At 49.3% G+C, this 22308-nt stretch overlaps 4 protein-coding genes across 4 annotated transcripts; 3 read left to right on the top strand and 1 right to left on the bottom strand.

Annotated features, from left to right (window-relative positions):
* Positions 1–6868: 6868 nt before the first annotated feature.
* Positions 6869–8985, top strand: NECHADRAFT_84694 (uncharacterized protein; the record flags this gene model as incomplete). The annotated part of the gene is made up of 3 exons (XM_003049970.1): positions 6869–7701; positions 7743–8114; positions 8235–8985. The coding sequence occupies 3 exons, from the start codon at positions 6869–6871 to the stop codon at positions 8983–8985; spliced, it is 1956 nt and encodes a 651-aa protein (XP_003050016.1).
* A 2290-nt stretch (positions 8986–11275) lies between these two features.
* Positions 11276–12155, top strand: NECHADRAFT_84695 (uncharacterized protein; the record flags this gene model as incomplete). The annotated part of the gene is made up of 2 exons (XM_003049971.1): positions 11276–11301; positions 11369–12155. 2 exons carry the CDS (start codon positions 11276–11278, stop codon positions 12153–12155), a joined length of 813 nt encoding a protein of 270 aa, XP_003050017.1.
* Positions 12156–12613: 458 nt separating this feature from the next.
* NECHADRAFT_63485 (uncharacterized protein) lies at positions 12614–16085 on the top strand (the record flags this gene model as incomplete). The annotated part of the gene is made up of 7 exons (XM_003049972.1): positions 12614–13345; positions 13390–13546; positions 13594–13682; positions 13751–14602; positions 14653–14986; positions 15035–15164; positions 15217–16085. 7 exons carry the CDS (start codon positions 12614–12616, stop codon positions 15989–15991), a joined length of 3069 nt encoding a protein of 1022 aa, XP_003050018.1. The 3' UTR covers positions 15992–16085.
* A 4009-nt stretch (positions 16086–20094) lies between these two features.
* On the bottom strand, positions 20095–21670 carry NECHADRAFT_105281 (uncharacterized protein). The gene is made up of 2 exons (XM_003050345.1): positions 21133–21670; positions 20095–21081 (listed from the first exon to the last, which is right to left on the bottom strand). The coding sequence occupies exons 1-2, from the start codon at positions 21594–21596 to the stop codon at positions 20634–20636; spliced, it is 912 nt and encodes a 303-aa protein (XP_003050391.1). The 5' UTR covers positions 21597–21670; the 3' UTR covers positions 20095–20633.
* Between the last annotated feature and the right edge of the window lie 638 nt (positions 21671–22308).

Genomic DNA, 22308 nt, shown 5'->3' on the forward strand with positions numbered 1-22308 from the left:
GCCTCACTCGCCCATGTGGCCCTTCTCTGCAATGAATTGGAGCAACCACAACGGCTTTCTGCTAGCTTCACAGGTCTAGACATGACACTGGAGCACCGGGGGAGTTCCCCATGCTTGCCGGCACGTTGCGTCGATCGTCAATCAGTCAGATGCCCCTGGATCGTCGAGGTCGGGAGCCGCAAGTGCATCACCAAAGTGCCTTTAAAAGTGGTAGGGCTGAGTCGTTGATACCACATCGACGCACAGAGTAGACTCACCAACACAGGTACACGAATCAGGCACCGTCGACGAGTCAGTCTAGCAGAGCGTTCCGTTCGAGGTATTTTCGTGCCAGCCATAATAATAGTGCGTCTGCAAAGCCTCGCAGGGATCCTTTGGGGCGCGACAATCTACCGCTGATGGTGGGCCAGGCGAGAGTACAAGGACCATCCCTCCTCCCCAAAAGCTGCACCGTAGACGTTGGGGAAATGACGCTTGGTTGATTCTACACGGACAGTTTTCATCGGGACGATTGGTCTTGGTGTGGCCTGATGCCCTTAGAGAGACTCGGGACGAAAAGATGCGATTCGCTCCTTAGCGGTCGTGGAATTGCATAATAGTTGGAATCGCTGAGTACTCTTGGTGCCGTTGGAGACTCCGCAACCCCAGGCTAAGTGTGCCTTCAAGGGCTTGCTAGCTTGGCCCAACAAACGCCGCGATTGGTGGCTGGGGAAACAAACAACTCCAACGTTTCGTTTCAACTCGGATGTTTGGTTGTCATCATTGTTGTTTCTTGCCTGCTCATGTTGTTGTTTCTTCTTCCTCTGCCGAGCCCTGGTTCGTCCGACACTGGGCAGAATCCAGAGACTGAGCCGTTGTGTCGTCAGAGGTGCGCTTGTCCCAAAGTCTAAGTTGCTTATTTGGCTAGTTCCAAACATAGAGGCGGAAAATCGTCCCATGTCGTAGAGCCACCAACGCGGGTTGTAACCAAGTAGCGCTTGTCTCGAGTTACCTGAGACTTGCTAAGGTAGCCAGGTGGTGGTTGAGGCCTTCGGGAATTGGCAGGGGATCGATCGACCACCAACAAGAGAGAAACCAAACACTCCATCCATCTCCCTCGGCAAGGCTGAACTCTGACTGAATATCCATGAGCAACCCAGCCACATACTCATCTCTCAGAGTTAAATAACGTTATGCGCATCAATCTGCATCATCTCGCAATCTCAGGGGAAAGGTAATTAGTCGGCCGATGTGCGTCGATTGCCTGCTGCATGTGGAAAGGGGACCCCGAGATGCCTTTGATTCCTCATCCAGGCATAACTCATCATTAACAAGAGCCGGGTTCAACCCCCTTCGATCGGCGTTCGCGTTGAATAACAGCCAAGTCGATAATATTAGTCCACTGCCCAAAGCGAGTCAAGCGCCTCCCAGTCAGGGTTGCTGGGCGATGATCGTCGTCCGAAAAGGGTCTACCGGCCGGAGAGGCGGGCCCAAGCCAAGCCAGTTGGAGTCTTCTCGTCCCTCACCCCGGACAAAAGTGGGCTTGCGTGCTTGAGGGAACAAGGGGCGGGACTCGTCGGCAGCCACGGAGCCAGAAGCACTAAAACCCAATGCCAGCAGCAGCAAGGCTTGGGCTTACCTGCTTGGACGGGCTTGCAAGGGAGCCAGTGCCTCGACTCCGCTCTCTGGCTCATGGCACTGGCACTGTGGGCTGTGGGCGTTCAACTGCCGCGATCTGCTGGCGCGTTGCAACGTCTGCGGTTACGCTGCGGTTGGGGAGCCAGTCATCATCGTAGCCTCCCGTCCACCCCGACGGCACCTATTGATCGTTGGTCGCAGCTGTGAAACATTCCAAACAACCTTTCCTCCCTTCTCTCTCCATGTCGTACCGCGTTGCCTTAGGTGGACAAAGATAGCCATCCCATCTAGTGCGGCTCTGAACTCTGGCGTGGCCGCACAAGCTGCGGACGGCCGGCCTGGTGCAGCTTCTGGCGTGCGTGTGAACATGGATGCGCTCAAAGCAGCACACCTCTCACCTCACGCATATGCACACCTGCAGCGCCGTTTTAGCGACCCTCCGCAGCAGCCAATGACATGGACCGGCCGTCAGTGGTAGTGCCCATAAAAGCTTGCTGATATATCTTAAGCCGGCGTTCTAAGACCATGGATGTGCGAAACATAATCTCGGCCAGAGTCCACAAGTCACAATAGTCGCTCAAATCTCGGCCCCTTTGTCGCGGATCCCGCGACGCTCCCGCGCACCGCGCAGTGTTTGCACCGCGCCCATCCATCATTATCATTCGTCATCGGTCGGTGCAGAGCACGGTGCTTGGGCGTTGAAATTGCAAGCTTGCTTCGACCTCGACTCGAGGGCACATGGAGCGGTAGTTCGTCCGCATCAGGCCCCGAATAATCAATGCGACCAGCCCTTGTCCTGGAATACGCTCTTAAAGCTGTCAACCATGACCCCAAACCGGCCAAAACGGGAGTCCGTCACAATGGCCAATTGTGGAGCGTCCAGGCACATCCCGAAGGGGAATCCTGGGAGAAGACCCTGGGTGGCCCGTGAGACGGCAAGCGGCATCAATGGGCACGCAAGCCATCTGCATCCCATTTCAATGCTGCTGCTGCGAAGCCAGGCGGACGCACTGGACTGCCAGATCTCAGAAAAATCGCCGTGGCCACCTGGGATGGTTACATCGAGGGATAGACGGCGGGACGAGATAGGGACGAGGAACTACCGTCGGAGTGGCGTCTGGGCGCCTGTGTCAGGAGGGACTGCCCACCGGTGAAAGTCAATCCCTTGTCTGGGTTTGGGGGGCTTGTGATTTTGGGTTATGGTTCCAGGGCGCGGGCTTGGCAGCCGTGTTTGCGGGCGATGTGCAAGTCTCAACCAAGGACACCCGCAACCATGATCGCGGGTGAAGAGGTGCGAATTCATTTGCCGTACACCTTGAGCGGCGAATGAGGATTAGAGCCGGTCACCCATCCCCGCAATCGAGAACCGCCGCCGGCATGTGAGGGTGATGACCTGCGCGCGAGAATCTGCGTCCTCGTCGCTTGTTCGTAGTAAGCATCTGCGGTGGCCGTGAGTTTCCTTCAGTCTGTGCTACTCGACCTGGATATGAAGACGATGCGGGTGTGTGGACGTGCGCAAAGTGTGTGCTTGCTTGTCTTGTCGCGATGGAGGAATGCACACCCTTGCCTGCTCTCTCTCGTCGACGAGTTGTTGTTCGAGTCGTGCCCCGGTAGATAGCAGGGCCTCATTTTCCCTTCTGGCGCAGTGGCATGGTTGGTGGTCTTGTATCCTAGGTAAAAAATGTTTGGACTTGTCTGAATTGGTCATTTCAGGTTTGGTGTCCTTTGTTTGGTCTTGACGGAGAGTCCTGGTCGGGATGAAAGGAGGCCTGCTCGAGCAAGGCGAGCGTTTCGCCCTTTCGCGCCATCGGCCAAACCTTGGTGGATGATGGACTTTGAGACTTCGCTTCGCCTAAGGTAGGCTGGCGCGCTTGAGGCCCTGGCGACTTGGATCTGCCCTGGTGTCCTGAAGTCGCTGAAATGGAGCTTGGAGCTATCGCAGCCGCCCCCTGGAGGCACGCTGACGACAAAAACACGCGATGCGGATGCCATACCCGCGACCGATTAGGTTTCCTCACCATGCCTGCATGCATGCGAAACCTGGAGGAGGCGGACGCAGAACAAGACAAGGCCCTGTTGGGGCAGAGAGCCTGGACCTTGACCGAGCGGCGCGAGGACGAACTTGGGAAGTGGGCTGTTTTGGACGGTGCTGGAAGCGCTAGGCACACCGTACTGAGACACTGTGGGGGGACGACCGTTGAGGGGGGCGGCCGTTGGGAAGGGGGCACGGCCCCGGCCGCTCCTGCCTTTCCCTGGTTCGCTTCTTGCTCATTCTGTCTTAGTGCATGCTTGCATGCTTGCTTGCGACTGGCTCTGACCTGGTCGTGGTTTCCCCTCGCACGTCTCCTTGCCTCCTCCAACAAAGGTCACGACTCCACTTGAACCTCCTTCCAAAGCTCCTTCCCCTCGTGCCCTTGTCTCACTTTTTTTCTTTGGGGGGGCTGGCCCTGGCCGGCCCTGGCATTCTTCTCCACCCACGAACCAACCAACGACAACGCGAGACATCGATGCAACGGCGCGAGGTGAAGCCATCTCCAAAAGGGCGCCCGTTCGTTCCAAGGGCTATTCCCCCTCGCGTGTATTCATCATGAGCCGCAGCGAGCTTGAGCACTATGACGGCAATTACTGAGTCGTGACGAAAGGCGCCTGTTTCGTCTGTCCACCCGCCGAGAGCTCGCCGTAAGCCGCGCTCATCGTCATGATTAGCATCATTGTTCACAGGCAAGGATTCGAAAACCCAGAAATTGTGGTGCTGGTCCGAGCCAAAGCCACATGGCCCAGCAGCGAGCTCCCGGCCCAACCGCAGTCTCGTCTTCTGTTTGTCTATTCGCCCATGAGCAAACGGATACTGTGGTCTATACGCCATATGCCAGTGCCGTGGTCCTGAATCTCCATCAAACACGAGGCTGCGACCCGGAACCAGCTTCTCCGCATCATCGGCCAAATTCAATTCCACAATGCGGCACGAGCATGCCCAGGCTGGGAGGTCGTCTCGCGCAGATGATGGTGCGGACAAGCTTCCAAACAGATTGGATGGCATGGGACGGCCCTACAGAAGGCCCAGGATGGCCCTGGGATGGCCTATGGTTCGTGCTGGTTCTCCGGGCTGCTGCTGCTGTCATGGCTGCAGTGCCTCCGATACAGTACTGGAGGTGCTGCTGGGCTACCAATGCCACAGGACAGCACGCACCTACCAGCGTAGCGCGCCCGTCCCTGCTGCCACTGCTGCGGATGGTTGATGCCATACTGCAGCGCTATGCTGATGACGGGGCCGCGCCGTCGTCTCCACCTCTTCTCCGTCAGCCGGCGCCCACCAATGCCGCATCCAAAAGGCTTCGGGTAAGCATAAGCTAAGCCATCTCTTCGCCAGACCGAGAAGGTGCTCCAGTTTCTCATCTCCCGAGTCGATCCCAAAACGGATCGTTGCAAGGCAAATACCTGCTCCGGTTTGTGACCGGGTCTCGATCCAACGTTGTTTGCGCATCGTCTAGCATTGCACGCTACCCAGAGTCAACCATGGACCATGGGGTGCAGGGCCCGTTGTCTGATATAGCCCCGTGTTAATGCCTTCAGGCATTCATTCGCTCTGAGAAAAGACAGCAGATCACGATGCGGACATAGGGGGAAGCAATGGCCGAGAGGAGACGAGACCCCTTGTCGACAGCAAAACTCTTCGAGTCCGAATTTTGCTCTGTTTCCTCGCCTCCCTGCTCTTTCGCGCTGCCCCATTGGCGACTCTGTCCAACGGTCTTCTAGAAATTTGCGGGCCAACAGCCTTTACTCGAGCTCGGAGGATTCTTCTTTCAAAATCAACATCCCCGGTCAGGCATCAGGGTCCGGGATTGGTCATGAATGGGGCGCCTTGCCTCAGGGAGGAGGGGCTTCCGGCCCTCAGAGATGGCCCCCGTGTCCCCACTCGACCCATTGCTCGTCGGCCTCTCTCCATCTAATCCCAACCGCCATGGACGGGGTAGCCAGTACACGGGCCCTGGGTTACACATGGCATGTTCTCATCCAGACTTTAGCGTTGCCGCTTGTCAACAGTACATGGCCGCCTCTTGCAAAGAGTCTCGATGCTCGACTCAACGGGCAGGGGTGTTCTCGAACCCCTCGGTAGACGCTGACGAGGGGATGAGGGAAGGGACTGTGGTGGACTGGGGCGTGTCTGGGATGTCGTCTCTCTCTCTCACCTCGCGTCAAAGGCCCTGGCCCCCAGAGCGAGCGAGCCACCGGGCTCGTCGGTCCTTGCCTCCTAGCAGCAGAGCAGGCCTGTCTCCATGTCTGCCTCTAGGTCTGCTAACCTGCCTGCCTGTACCCGGCACTTTGCGGTTCCCTTGGACCCTCTTGCTGCTAGACTACCTCCGGGGCATAGCTTCGTCTAAGCTCCATTACGCTCCATCAACGCATCCACCTTATCAGACCTGCCGTCTCCCATGATGGGCGCCCGACGAAGCTCATCCTTGAACAACTAACTAACTGCGTTGCCCACTGCGCGTTACCTGCTTGCTCTATCACCCTCATCGCCGCCGTCGCCATACCATCACATCCCGTGGGATATCACCGTCTCTTAAGAGACCTCGTCCCCCAGCATTGCCGAGTATTTGCAGGGTATCTGCTTCGACCACCGTAACAGGCTGTGATTGTTTCTCCCAGATCCGCCCCTCCACTCCCCATCCATCCTCCTTCCAAGAACGGCCGCGTGCGCTGGAGTGGCCTCCCCAACCCACAGACGCTCATGCCCGGCCCTTCTGAGTTTCTCTACTGAGAACCCTCTCCGGGCTTGCTTGATGCGAGGCCGTGGTCGAGAGTGCTGACCCAAGTCCCTGTGCCTGGACCTCGAAACTTCCCCCCGTCCAACTCGGTCTCCACCCCGGAGACAGTGCCGGGCATTTTACCAAACACTCCCCTCCACCATCTGCCGTTCCTCTGGTCGCCATCCACTCCCATATACAAGTACACTTGCACCTGCAACCTTGACTTCACTCCCCTGTGTCTTGGATCCCGTCCCTTTCATCGCCTCCAACACCGCACGCACGCACGCTCCCATCGCCATCGCACTCTGTTCTGTGCCAAGAACAAACTGCGTGCCCTTTCTTCTCTGCCGACAACCAGCTTGCCTGTCTCAACTTTTATGCTCTCTGGGCCGCCTTACTAGCGACGGGTTTAGCCCAGGCATTCTGGTCTGGTTGAGGAGGCGGCGAGTTGATCAGGTTATGCTCCCATGACAACCGCAGCAGCATATCCGGCCACTATGGCAGATCTGAGAGGCCACCCTGGGCATTCGGGCATGTGGTCAAGTTATGGTGGTTCAGTGCACATCCCGGGTCGGGTCCCCGATTCCATGCCGTCAACTTCCTCGCCGCTCTCTGGACGAACCAGCAGCAACCACACGGAGATGGACCAGCCTTCGTACTCCTACAGTCGATACCCTCCGGACGACCAAGAGGCGTATGAGAGGTCAGCGCATCCGGAAATCGTCTCTCATCACGGCTACCCCAATCTCAAGAGGTCCTTTTCCGAGACGGAGCCACCCGCGTATCAGGAGATCGTCCAGGATCTCCGCGACGACAACTCCAAGATGAGCGCCAGCCACGAGCACAAGCTCTTGGCCTTTAAGAGGACCCAGGACAAGAACACCATCGTCGACCAGCAAGGCCGTGTGCAGCAGCTCGAATTGTCTGCTCAGCTTCACGGCATGTTTTTCCTTTCGGAAATGCCCACAAGCACAGCCGACGGCTCGCTTCGACAGCCGGAACTGACCTGCTACCGGAGAAATCTCTTCCAGATCAGCGGCTCCCTTGTAACTCCGCGTGGTCAGCTCTCTGTCATCACCGAGGCGGGAGAAACTGTGGCAGTAAACAGCACCGAGGTCACCATCTCGGCCATCGAGTCTGTCGATGGCAACCCCGTCCGGTTGATTGTTATCCCTTGGAAGACACCTCCACCAAACTCGCCCGAGACCAACCAGAGTCCTGACCAAGAACCCCAATCCCTCCCTCTGATTCCCTTCCAGGAAGATGGAACAGAAGCGGAAGGGGAGTTTGCCGTGTACCCCATCGGCTGGCGTCGACTGCAGTTTAGAATGTAAGTTTTATCGTATACAAGCGACGTGAAGATGCTGACAGAGAATCAAGCGCGACAGCAAACAACGGTCGACGAAAGGAACTTCAGCAGCATTTCGTATTGCACTTGAAGGTGGTTGGAACCTTGGCCAACGGCACCAAGGCTGTATTGACGGAGTCCACGACTGCGCCTATCGTGGTGCGAGGCCGAAGCCCTCGCAACTTTCAGGCCCGCAAGGAGATCCCTCTTCTGGGATCAAGCGCAGGATCCCGTGGACAAGCCCTTGTGGAAACTGGGCTGGGCGTTGTTGCAGGACCGTTGAGTGCGAAGCACCAGGAAAAGGCCAGAGGCATCGACACACAGCTACCGCGAACCGCGTTTACCTTTAGCGCGCCTAAAATGCCCGGCACCCAGCTAGGGCCCATACGATCCAAGTGAGTCGACCCATCTACGATCCGTCTAGTCAGATTATGGGGAACTGGACGCCGGACGCGACAGTCGGCCCCGAGTCACTAGGGGGAGACCTGAATTAGAGCTGTACTGACAAGCCGTAGTTCGTACCCAACTTGGACGTCGCCGACTCAGGTGCCAATGGGACAGGTTCCGTCCTCTGGTCCTGAGAGTTATCCACCGGCGACAATGGGACCCCTTACAGGGACCACCAACTTTACTGCCGAACCACAAGGGCTGCCTATCCAAACGTCGATGGAGCCATCCGTGCCGCTCTCCATGGTGGCCACGGACTCGGAGCACCCACCGGTTCGGTCTCAATACACCTACATGCAGTCAACGACAGCTCCTCCGCAACTGTCGATTCACACGGCGCCGCTCGGCGGTCACGAGCACGCAATGAACATTCCTCGCTATGTCGACAATCCGCGACCACTTAAGAGTCCCCGTCATATGAGTCACCCATCCATACGCAGCGCGGGCTCGATAGCGAACAACGATGCCTCCCCTGAGTACCGATACGGGTCATACGCACCTGTCCACACAAGCCCTAGCGATGTGGCGCAACCGGGCTACAACGCTGAGTCGTCTGCGCCGCCATCGGTCCCGGCGAGGGACTACTACCCACCCTCGAACACTTGGACGACGGCAGCGGGAGAGCACAGCAACAGCATCGCGTACGCCAGCAATGAAGCGCGTCCGTACCCATTCCCCCAAGACCAGTACAAAAACAACACGGCCGGCGCTTCGCCAGTCAAGACAGAGTCGAGCCAATCGCAACCTCCATCGGTCTACAACGGTGGGCAGCGAGGCTCATTTGATGCCATGAACCAGTACTCCTGGAACCCCAGTTAGACCTGAGGCGCTCGTCCTCTCGAGTGGCGAAGCTCGCATTTGACGATATACAAAAGCTGCCAACAAAAGATGTTGGCATGACGATGAGAAATGAACACCACTGGCTTTGTCGAGCGCTTGGTTCATATGTCAGTGAGCTTGTACAATACCTTTTTGGAGTTTTTACTTTATTTTATGACGGCCGGTGTTGGGAAACTGAACTGAATTGGGCGGCTTGCACTGATTTTGAGAATTCCGGGACACCTGGAAGTAGACGGATGGATGGACGGGAGGACGACGAGCTGGTGGTAAACAGTTGGTTGGCATGATGGACGGCTCCTCATTCAAATGACGGGATAATCGGAGACGGCACTGAAGGATCGGCTGGGTGAAGAGTTTTCGATGCATCAAGATGGTCGACGACTAGAGGTCCATGACTTGGAACGGAACGATCAAGATTCGACAACTCGGCGTCTTTTGCTGTCTTTTTCCAGCAAAGATTCGGGAATGCGATTATTCGAGACACTGTTGCATGGCTGAGACCAAAGGATGGACGACGGATGGATGGACCAGGCGAAAAGAAGAGGCGTTTTGTTCTTTCTTGCTTGGTATGATGAGCTTGCGAAGTTTCGTCGGTTCTGATTAGATGCTTTCTGAGATGGACGTTTTTGTTGTGTTTTGTCAAGCGCCGCGTGCATCAGACGATGGCTGCTGAGAACAAGTTCCCCTATGTATTGATGAAGTAATTCGCAGAAGTTGACAATCTTTAATGAATGATTTATATCAAGATGTGTGATCGGTAATCGGTGGTCGTCCATGTGTGGGGAGTGAGCATGAGCTGCTTGGGCGTTGGTTGTGGTTATTCAATAGTCGAGTTGGGCTCCAACCGGTTGAGACTGGGCTCTTGTTGTCCACCGTGTCAAATGGAAAACATCGTTGGTGTGAAGGTGTATTCCAAGGCACACTCGAGTCTGGGGGTTAGAGAGTTGAAGTACTCGCCTGAGGCGGTAGAGGTACCCGCCAGGAAATGAGACACGGGCTGGAAATTACGATGAGACGACCGATCGCGACCAACAAAGCCATGGCAGCACATCGTGAAGATGGGCCGAGGGCCAAGCCATATCTGGATCGAGTCTGATGTTGCGTGGCTCCCCCGGAAGTAGGTGGAGTCTTCAGTACCAAAGGGGTGGTAAAGGGTCCATCCATCCCAGATAGTCTCGGGGATGCCAGCTGCTTTATGCCTGGCGAGGTCGCAGCTTGCTTGGTGTCGTCGCATCATGGCGGTCACCACCATCACGAGCGGGCGCCACCGAGGGTCATGGACAGTCGGTTCCCCCGTCGGTCCCGGGGGCTTGGGCCATCCGAGCTGCTTGGAGCGGCAGTGGGAGCACGCACGAGCTTGTAGCCGTAGGTAGTCGCGAGCTATTTACCAAATCCGTGAATAGCGTCACCCGGCAGCTCGGTCCCAAGTCGAGGCTCTAACCAGGGGGTGGCCCGCCGTGGGATGGTGTCGTGATGGTCGTTGTGGGAGAGGACGGATGAGGGAGATGATTGGCCGAGGAGGAGAATGAGGTCTTGTTAGCGGGTCGTGCGAGTGGTGGAAAGAAAAGACCGGAATCGAAGCAATACGGAGCTCGCCGTAGATGTGGTATAGCTTCGATGATACGCTGTGTGAGGCTAAATATTAGAGAAGGAATGATGCGCTGGAGTAAAATTTGAGCTTCATCTCAAGTTGTTTTTGGCTTGTCACAGCTAGATGTGGTGTAATAGAAAGAGTGCAAAAAAGATGCCCAATATCAAGCTTCTAAACTGACTGGCTCTTTTTGTCCGCTTCGGGCCGTGCTGACTTGTGGCAGGCAACTCAGCGCCAGGCGCGATAAGATAAGCAAAAGGAAATTCTTGGGTTGCATCGCCCATTGTCTCGTCTTGACGTCGTCGCACTGAAAAGCGGATAAACTGGAGATTTCAGCTGCTTTTCGCGTTGTCGTGGCCATACCTTTTCTCGTCACCCCTTGTCCCCCTTCATTTCTTCGTCTGTGCAAAAACGAGAACGAAGAGAGACCCAGTTCTTTTTGCTTCATTCTCGCCAAGTCTGATTTGTCCCCATCGTCATCGACGCCGCGCGTGCTCAAGATCCGCGGACCGCCGGCGACGGGACCATTTTTTTTTCTTTTTTTTTTCTTCTTCAGCTCTGGTCTGTTGAATGCGACGTGGACGGTAGCGTATATTGGTAAGCCCGCTAGCATCTTCAGCCCGTTCCATCTTTTCCATCAATAGTTTGAGGGGAAAGGGGGGTTGTGAGACGACAACCATGTTTGACCTTCCAGAAGCAAAGAGGTATGTAACGGTTTCATTCTTCCTCCATTACGGGAGACTTGAAATTCAGTTCCTAATTTCCTATTAGGGTTCGAAGGGAGGATCTGAACGGATCAGATAATGGGAGTGAGAGTGATGATGGTATCCAGGACGCTGAGCTGCGGGCGAGGCTGAATACGCAGATCGCAAAGTCGCTGGGGCTGGACATCAGCTTCGCCCAGCCTGCCGACGATCTCATTATGGGGGATTCTCATCTCGCAGGACCCAAAGGGTCAGGTGACAAAGAAGCAGGGGGCTCTGGTTCTCTTGATGGGACAGGGGAGGATGCCGAGGAGGAATTTGCGTTTCGTCTCTTCAGTAGCGCCCCTGCCGCGCAAAAGGTTATCCTGGAGGAAGATGTTGAACCTACAGGCGAAGGCGAATTCGTCCATGGTCGACCACTGTCCTACTACGTGGTAACGAATGTGCCCACACAACTGAAGCAACAATACGCATACGCAGCCTTGAGCGGGGACCAGGTACTCGAAAGATCGCACGATAAGGCCTGGGGGCTGGAACTGCCTTGGAAAGTTACAGCCATCACGGTGACGAGAAAGGCCAAGCCTGGTGAGAAGACAGAAGACGAGGCGAGCAAGAGTAAAAGACGGCCAGGCAAGAAGCAACGGATATCACTAAGGAAGAGATCAAAAGCCAAGGAAGAAAAGAAGGCGGCCGAGACACAGAGGCTGACGGAGAAGGAGGAACATATCAAAGACAAGAAGAAGAGGTTGAACCGACTAAAGAAGCTGAGAAAGAGAGCCAAGGCTAGGGAACAGAAGCAAGCGGGCAACGGAGAGGGAGGAGGCTCTGATGACGACTCTGCAGGCTCTGAGTGATTCCATCGTATTCTACTATACCCAAGCCTAGCACTGATCAATTCCTCGGCCGTCGTTTAAAAAAGATTTGAGACTTCAAGCTACAAAATGAGGCTTGGTCGCACAAGCCAACCATGGTCCAGATCAACTGTGCAGTCTGTGGTGGGAGGTGGAGGTGGACCCTGTATTTCTAGGCGCCCAGGCCACCAATTAACTCCGCCGGCGCAACTCCAAATCCCCAAGGCTGAAGTGAGCTGCTTGCATTGGATCCCCCAGCCTGCCACGTCCACATCCACTACCACACCGAGCATCTTCGCCTTTGGAAACAGTATCCATCTTGTAATAGCCCTAGACTCGCCGACGACCAGAACGACCCCTGTACCGTGACGATGGCTTGAGAGCCAGAGCCGAATAGAGAACAATCTTGGTGGGGCAATCGTTTCGAACCAGCCTCGAGATCCAACGTCCAAACATACACCATGAGCAACCTCTGGCCCTCGAGGGCCGCTCAAGACGGGGCCCAGTCCCTCACGCCCACCGAAGATGTCGCCGATACGGGAGAGGTTACAGATATGGCCGGAGAGACTGGGCAACACGAGCTTCCACCCGTCCCCGCGCCGCCGCTGTCGAGACCTCCTCTCCAGCGCAACGCCTTGCAAGGAGCTCCCCCCGCGGCCCCCATGGCTCCTCCTCCGGCTAACGGCCCCCCGAATCCGACCGACTCGCTCTCTCTACAGCAACTACGCCATATCGTCGCCGAGTTCAACCGTTCCGAGCCCGTCGCCTACGACTTTGAGTACACCGACCTGGGCCCGCACGCCGAGGAGATCGACGAGTGGTTCAATTATCAACTACCACAGTGGGTACGACTGAGTGCAGCCCAGCGAGCGTTTAAGTGGCATTGGCAGCACGAGTTCCGCGCCCAGGACGAGTGGGACGACGCCGACAACGACACACGTGCGCGCTTCATCCAGGCCGCCATCGCAGGCGTGCAGTCTAACGATGCCGCGCTGCGGAACGCTTCCATCGGGAAGCTGGTGTATCTTGTCCTGGGGCGTTGGAACGATACTGCCATGTCGAATGCGACACCTGGTGATAGTCGGTCTGTCGCGAGTAAATCCCAGCTCCAGGCCATCAAGGCTGGGGTTGAGTGTTTGACGTCGTTGGAGGGCTTGCCTGTCATATGGGAAGCCCTCAGAAATAGCTTTGAAGTGCATTGGTGACTATACCAGTTTCTTGGTTACTATGCTCCAAGCTGATTGGCAATTTTAGGTCCGGAGAACCCCTGGGGTCACATAATAATGTTCAAGAAGCCCAGGATGAGTTGATGAACCTCATGACTATCATGTATATTGCCATACAAGAGACTCTGAGTGATCCAGAGGACATGTCCTCCACCCATGGAAAGCTATGTGAGTTTACTATTCATGTATATGGTGCCACAACTAACATCTGCTAGTGGAACTCAAGCCCTCGTTGGTTGATTACATGTTTACAGCAACATCGAAACTGCGTTGGGACGAACATAACACGATGCCCCAAACTCATGTATGTGTTCTTGTTGCAAAATCAGACTCCTTACTTACATATTGTAGATATTTCTCCTCTTCTGGAAGTCTATCCTTCTTGTATTCGGCGGGTCCAAGGAGCTCAAGGCCATCAAGGAGGCTACCAATGAGATGGGCGACAAGGCAGCTGGTAAAGACACCATCACTGCTTCGCCCCTAGACTATCACGTCTTCCGCCAAGAGATCACCTCTAAATACCCGGCCTATGTGCCTCCTCAGCCAGCCATCCCGCTGGAAGCAGATAACACCTCTTTATTACCCCCACTGTCCAACCAAGTATCTAGGAATAATGGTGCTAATGGCATTATACCTGCACCACCACAAGTTCAGAGCGGAGGAACCTCGATCCTGGATCAACCGGTCCATATCGCAACTCCAGCACCCTCACCACCTCCCTCGCCAGGTGTCGGTGGGAAAGGCGGCAAGAAGCAGAATTACCAAACGAACCAGAACTTCCCATTCATGTACCCGCCTTTGGATGCCACCAGTAACAGTGCCGGCGGAAAGGGCCCTGCCGGTCTCCAACACGCTCTGGTTGGCCGGAAATGGGAGGGCAGCGATATTCCCGCGTCCATCCTCGAGGCCGGAGAGCTGTTCTCTACGCGAGTGAGGATGACCCGGGCAACCCGTCAGTTATGGGAAGAGCGCGAGCGATTCCTCAAGTTTGAGCGTGGATACGATAGTGGCGATGATGATGACAACGACGACATTGAAGATCTCGACCTAAACGAGCTGTCGCTGGAAGAGCAGGAAATATTGAAAGAAGTCAGGGCGGAAACGAAAGCGGAAGAGAAGGCGAATCGTCCAGCAGCAGCTGAACATGAGATAGACTACGGTCCTCGGCCGGAAGCCTTGACTGAAAAGGATAAACAACGACTTCTTGCTGTGGAGAGGTTTTATGTGAGTATCTCGGCAAGATGGACGACTTTGAGCATGCTGACAGTTTCTAGCGCGATGCTTTGCCTCACCTCCAATCTTTGGTGATTGTGCTTCTGCGGCCGATTCTACTTAATGTGACTGCGGTCGTCGCGCAACAACCACAACAAGGACCGCCGGGAATGGGTAGGGGCAACAATCCTGGCATGAACGGAGGTCCTGCAGGCAACAGGCAGCAGCAGCAGCAGCAACAACAGCAACAACAAGAATTGCCAGGACAGAATGCGCCTAGGGTCCCAACTCCAGAGCTGTCCCTGGAAGAAGTCGACGCTGCAAGGACACGAGAGATTACCTCTAAAGCCATGACTGGAATTCTCATCCTCCTACTAAAGTGGCTACGGGTGTCTCGTAAGTTTATCTTGGTGATGTGTGTGTTCACTGCTAATGTCGTATTAGATGTGCTCAAGTTTGAGTACATGACACAACTACTTCTCGACTCTAATTACGTCCCTCTCGTTCTTAAGCTGTTCGCTCATCAGGACGTACAGCAAGTCGTCGACAGCAAGATGGACCGAGGTGAAAACAGGTGAGCAGGGCTTTTGTTGAGTACTAGATTGGTTTGCTAACTATTGAAGAAGCTTCTTCCACTTTTGCAATTTACTATCGAAGTCGAGAGACAAAGCAGCTGCAGAGATGGAACAAGACGAAGACGATCTAGAAGAGAGTGAAGACGACGCAGCACCCCCGCCGATCAAGAGACGGCGGTCACCACCCTCGCAACAAACCCAGGAAGAGGACGGTGATGTGAGGAGTGATGACCAGTCTTTCACGAGGCCCGAGGTTGACGAATTGGGATATCCCCTCAACGCTCTCCCTATGGAACCTATTACAGACTTTTCCCGCCGCAACTTTTTCTCTCTCATCAACTACCTGAGAGTGATGCAGAAGATCTGCAAGAACAAAGCACACCGAAACTTGCTTCTCGTGCAGTATAAGTCGTCGACGATTCTCCGCAAGTCGCTCAAGGTGCCACAACCGGATCTGCGCCTCTACACGCTCAAGCTCTTCAAGAACCAGGTCCCATACTGCGGCCGTAAGTGGCGACAGAGCAACATGAGGGTCATCACAGCGGTCTACCTACACTGCAGACCGGAGCTCCGGGACGAATGGCTCGCCGGTAGTGACGTCGATGCTGAGGTGGATGCGGCGCTGCCGCTGGAGCAGGCTCTTAGGAGTTTGACGCACTGGCTCAATATTCGACGGTACCCAGATAAGATTGCACCGGATATCAGAGCTGCGATGAGGGAGGAGCAAGATTTTTTCTCGAGGGAGCTTGAAAAGCTGGATTTGAGCTGGCCAGATCCCGGAGCTGATGATGGGATGAGTGAGTTGGAGCATGTTGAGGGATGGTGAGCATGGTTATTGAATGAGAAGTTATGTAGCTGTTAGTTGCTAGGCAGATGTTTTGCTTGCGAACAGCGAGCATAACTACGAATACAGCGAATCCAAGAACAAGTAAACTGTCTTTGATTGGCGATGTGTTGATGTCTAATACAACTTGTCAACTCAGGGGTTTTAAAAAGTAATTTAACCTCATAGCATACCCAGAGGGTAGATTAAGGTAACCTAGTCAAATATATATAGTTTTAGGTCCTAATACCAATCATCTATTAGTCTATTAGGGATTTTAGCTCGGGATATTATATCATATAAAATTAGTATACCTACCGTTATATATTAAAACCCCGTTAAGCTTAATACTACTCTTTCCCTTATTACCTTCCCCCGTAGCTATTAAAGTTATTATAATATTAATACTCGAGCTATAATAATATCGCCTTTTAATAATTAAAATAAGGCTATTAAGACGCTAGAATTTCTAAGATATCTCTATATTCTTAGCTCTTATTATGAAATTTAATAATACGCATAGAATTACTAGCTAAAATATTAATAGCGCTATCTAGCTAGCTATTAAGGTCTATATTAATTATAGGCAAGGGATCTAAAGAGTAAGGGGATTATTAATATAAAGATAATAAGAGGAAATTAAAGAATCTAATAAGTTAATATTAATCTAAGGAATAAGAGATATATTTCCTTAAGAGATTATTAAAAGCTTATTATTAGGGAAAGCTAAAAGTAAAGAAGGGGTTTACCTATAAGTTATTCTTTAAGATATTTATTCCTAGCTTTTAAAGGAGGTAATTAGAGGCCTAATAGGCCCTAAAGATAATAATAATAAAAATTATATAAATTAAGAGCTTCTAATAGGCCTTTAAGGATATAAAATATTACTTTAGATCTTACTATAAATATAAGTTTAGTCTATTATTAATAAATAAGGATAATAAGAATCTCTACTTTAAGAGGTATAGTCCTTTAAGGAATAAAATCGCTATAGAGAGTCTACTTATCTCTAATAATATTAACTTCGAGGAATATAATAAGATCTTCTTAGATAATAAGCCTACTAAGAAGTAGATTTACCTACTTAGAGACTATACCTATTAGTAAGAGAGAACCCACGGCTAAGTAATATAGATTAGGGTAATAGAAGTAGAGATAAAGGAGGTAGCGGCGGCTTATAATATAATAGAGGAAAAGGTAGCGGATAAAGTTAAAGCTAAGGAGCGAGTAATACTGAGAGATAATTATATTTTCCTCTCCTTATTATAAGATATATAAGATAATTAGTAGTCTCTCTCTATATTATAGGATTACTCTTATAAAGCTAGAAACTTACTTAATCGCCGGTTAATAGCTTTATTGCCTCCCTAGATTTACTAATATGCTTAGAATTACTTTACTTTTTATCCTATAAGTAATATATTATTAAATAACCCTTTTATTAATTATTAAAGGAAAAGGAAATATAATAAAGATTATAATAATATACCTTAGGGGGAGATAAAAGAGATTTTAATATATTAGGAGACCTAGAGGACTTATAATATAGTTTTTTATACCTACTTAGTCGGCTTATAAGATATAGAGAAGGCTATTATTAATTATAAGGAGGTTATAAAGGAGAAAGAGTTATTATTAATAATCTAGGTAATTTATTAATTCTAGGAAGATCTAGGTAATATTATAATATAGAATATATTAGGTTTAATTATTATAAAAGAAGCTTAAATTATAAGGAAGATTAGGCTTATAGCTAAGCCTTATAAGTAGGCTTATAATAATCTATAGTATTAATATTAATTTATATAATTAGATTAGCCTAAAAGTTATTTTTTATATATAAATTAAGGTATTTTTTAATACCTCTATATTAGCCTTAATATCTTTATTATAGCCCTTAATAAAGGGCTTTTTTTTTTATTACTACTACTCTTATTACCCTTATATTTATAGTTATAATTCCTTCTTTTTTATTTTCTAGCTTAATTAACTTTATTACTAATAGCCTTATGCTCTTATTACCCTCTAATCTATTCCTTAAAGCTATACTAAGTCTATATCTATGCTATAATATACTCTTATATATACCTATTAGCTTAGAAAGGTATAATAAAGTTAATATAAGCTCTAGCCGCCTTTATAATATCTCTCTCTTTTTTTATTAATATTTCCTTAAGTAATCTCTTCTCCTTAATAAATTCTCTCTCCTTATTTAAAATAAAGTTATATATAGCCGCTATAGTATATATAATAAGCTACTAATTATTAAGATTATACTTAGGAGGGTAGCTATATAGGATTATAAATTTCTTTTTTTATATATTAAAGGTCTACTTAATTACTTATTATAACTTAGTATACCTATAATTAAATACCTCTTCCTTATAGTTTAATAATATTTCTCGGTCTTAGAAGTCTTTTAAGTAATATATATATCCTATAAATAATATTAAGATATTATATCTTAAGGGAAATTTAATATCGGCGAGATAAAAGTAGCTATAAGGAAATATAAGCTTTTATAGGTTTACCTATATAAAGGTAATCTAAAGTAATATAGAGTTATAAATAGAGCTTTCTATACCTATAAGTATATATATAAATTAACCTTTAAGGTTAATTATAGCTAATATATTTTAAGAGACTTAATTTTTCCTTAATTATTATTTTCCTTATTACTTAAAGGTAATAAAGGTATATATATAAGTCTTATTTATTACCCCTATAGTATTATTAAACTATATAGAATCCCTATTTAATTCTATATTAAGAGAGAGCTCTTTTATTATTAGCTATATTATAAAGTAGTTATATAAATAGAGTAGCGGCTTAATAATCTTATAAAATACCCTTAAGATTATATTTTAATTAATAGAGAAGATCTTAGCTATATTCCTTTATATAGCGCTAAAGATAAAGATCTAAAGGATAATTAATAATTTCTATTTTAGATATATCTCTTAATTATTACTAATAATAATATTATTTTAAAGCTACTTATAGAGGTTAAAGAATATAGCCTTTAGTATATAGAATAAGTCCTTAAAGATTAACTCTAGGGCCTTAAGTACCTACTTAAAGTATATTCTCATAAGCTATAAGTTAGTAATTTAATAAATACCTTATATAATAAGATTATTATAATCTCTTAAGCGAGATACTTTTTTATTTTACTTATTAAAGAAAATAAATATCCTAAATAATCTCTCTTAATTTATATTAATATTATCTTTAATTAAAAGCTTTATAAGAAACTCTTCCTCTATATACTTAGTATTATCTAAATAATCCTTAGTAGCGAATAGGTATATCCTTATATACCTCCTTATACCTATAATATTATCTAAAGAGATCTCGGTATTATTAATATTATTAATATTATTAAATAGTGAGAGGGTATTATTTAATAGCCCGGGGAGGTTAGGTTTATTTATCTTAGTTAATATATATCTCTAAATAGCTTTATATTAATCTATAATTATCTTATATTAATCTACGGTTATTACCTTCTTATATTAATTAAGGAAAGCAATAGAAAGCTATCTAGGTTATTTTAAATAGTAAAATAAGCGAGCTTTAGCGCCCTAGGCTAGTATAATATATATAGCGATATTAGTTTTTCTTATATATATAATTTAGATAGCTTATATTTATATATATAGCGGCTATAGCTAATAATTTAAGTTAAGTATATCTTAGTATTTATCTAAGTAGAAATTAAATATCTTAGTTATCCTTAGATATATGATTAGTATTAGGGCCTTATATAGTTAAGCTATTATACCTAATGCCTTTTAATATAGGAGTTAATATTAAATAAGCTCTATAGATACTCTTATACTTAATACTTTGCCTTAATAAACCTTATCTTATCGAGAATAATAAAAATAGCTAATCTACTCTCTATTCTAGCAATAGCAAGTTACTATTACTAATAACATAGCATAAGATAGCGACTTAAATTACTAGGTGTATTCTCCTACTAAATGACCTAAGACCCATAGCAAACCAATATAGGACCGCAATGGCGTGTCCTCCCGATGGGCTTAACTCAGGGGTTTACTATCACAACTCAGTTAACGTGATGTAAATATTCGGGGAGGTTTAACCATGCAATACAAGATGGATGTATTTCTATTGCTATTATAAATCTCAATCTGTGTTACTATCGCATCTTGATCACCTTCCCAGTTGGATGTCCGCTAACAGATACTCGTCACCGACTCTGGCCAAATCTAGGTTTAGAGTAACCGCAACTGTAAGCACCTTGTTATAACTTTATATCAAGGTTTTGTCAAAGGTCATGATCGGGCAACGCAATGCCGTTGTGGAACCTTGTTGAGCCGGTTGCCATGCTACTAGACTCTGTGTTTCGTCATCTCTAGTATCTGATTTGGGACCTTCTGGAATAACAAGCCAGGGCTGACTTTAATCCGTTTACGTGAGGGACGAATTCCAAGTCAATGGGGCATTAGAAATGTAAAGAACCGTACAATATTATGCATTATTAGCTCATTAGGTCCTATCATCTATCTGTGTTGAATATGAAATGTTCGTAAGCGACCGGTTGCTTTAGCCGGGAGTAACATTCCGGGTATCTCATTCTCTGTTGATCCTTTGTTCTCGTCCATACATTCCCAATTTCTTACGCACGATCGTAGACACCGTCGTCATATCGGTAATTCGCGTTGTTCTGGTTGTTGTGAGGTGCTGGCTGCGTGACACCGTACTCGGGTTCTGGATAGTGGATCTGGCCGTACCCGTCCTGACGGCTGTGGTTGGCATCGGGGTAGCTGTACCCGTTGCTGTCGTACTTGCTGTACGTGTTGTCGGGGTAGCTGTTGACAGCGGTACGCTCGGTTCCGTGGCTCTGGCGGGCGTTGTCGTCGAGCTGGTCTGGGTGGGTGTGCTCAGGAAGCTCGTTGTCTTGGTTAACGGCAGCCGTCTTGCGACGGAACAGACGGGCAAAGAAGCCGGGTCGCTTGCCGTAGCCAGAGGTGTAATTGTTGGCGGGGCTGGGACCGAAGCGCTTCTCCTTGTTATGGTGGCGGGCGAGGGCTACCTCCATGAGGATGGAGAAGACGAAGAAGAAGCTGTGCTGATGTCAGATAATGAAATTCGACGAGGTGAGATGGGATACATACATTGCGATGATGGAAACGGCCAGGCAAGCAGATTGAAGTCTGCAAGCAACACGATAGCTGGGAAGAGCAGTGAAGCCATCACTTCCCTTTGCTGTCTGGCTAGCTTTACCTTTGCCGAATGGAGTGTCTAGATAGCCATCACAGCTACTAGCTCCATTCTTGTTGGCGACGGCAACGTAGATGAATGCGCCGATAAATGCGACATCGAGAATAATAGCAATGAAAGAAGATAGGGTACGTCCTGCGAGACAGCAGAGGAGAAGAAGACCAGCGAGGGTGTAGAGCACGGCAATACCCGAGATTCCCTCGACGGCGCGGACCGTGTCGCTGATGGAGAGCTTGTGATTGTGGAGAGCGGCGAGAAAGTACGAGTAGATGGCGAGGATAAGGGCAGCGCAGGCAAACTGGACTCCGCGGATGAACCACTGAAGGAACTTGAGAGTGACGCCTGATCCTGCGCCCATGGTTGGTGAAGTTATCGCGACTGTGTGTGTGAGTTGGTGATGTTGGTTAAGTAAAGGATGGGTGAGATCAAACGGCAATGGTTTAAGCGGACGAACGCAAGTTTATTTACAGGGACTTGAAGTAGCATTACGTAGGCGCCGTTCTGGGCCGAAAACCCGAAAGCATCTGATTGAATGGCTGTTCCTGTTGCTTTGATGGCTGTGAGTGGCGAGAGAGGAGCTTTGGTTCAAAGGATGACGAGGTTTATGTGGCTGGTGCATTAAGCCATGGCGTCAGGAAGTGTGGGGTTGGATTTTAGGAGTAGCCTATTGGATGGTGGTGAAACACAGCCATCTTTGTGGGTGGGGTGATGGGCTTAACTGTGGCTTGGATGAATTGCGAGATTCTGAAGCCATGCTGAAGCATCTCACCTATCTTTTTGTTCCTGTTTTCTGACAAGCGGCCATCTTTTATCGCCAAGTCGGACCTTTTCTTATAGAGTTTACACCTCCGAATATGCGTTGGGAAAATGTTGAAAATATGCTTTAACTCGCAGGCCATCACCTGTTGATCGCCATTAGGGTCTTTGGGTCCTTGATGGAGCTGATGATGTCAATTGACTCCAGCGCTGATCAATGTGATGACGAACGAGTTCGGGGACTTTCACAAGCAGACTTTTTAAGATTTACATAAAGGGTAACGATTTACAGGGGATTGTGGACTTGCGAGAAT

This window comes from Fusarium vanettenii, assembly GCF_000151355.1.
Source record: "Fusarium vanettenii 77-13-4 chromosome 9 genomic scaffold NECHAsca_6_chr9_2_0, whole genome shotgun sequence".
Classification (NCBI taxonomy): Eukaryota; Fungi; Ascomycota; class Sordariomycetes; order Hypocreales; family Nectriaceae; genus Fusarium; species Fusarium vanettenii.

What these genes read in the sequence shown, in the direction of transcription:
- NECHADRAFT_105281 (XM_003050345.1), bottom strand. Translation starts at nt 21,596, where the DNA reads ATGGGCGCAGGATCAGGCGTCACTCTCAAGTTCCTTCAGTGGTTCATC. An exon ending in GCCGTTTCCATCATCGCAAT is followed by an intron (nt 21,082 to 21,132) that starts GTATGTATCCCA and finishes ACATCAGCACAG; the next exon opens with CTTCTTCTTCGTCTTCTCCA.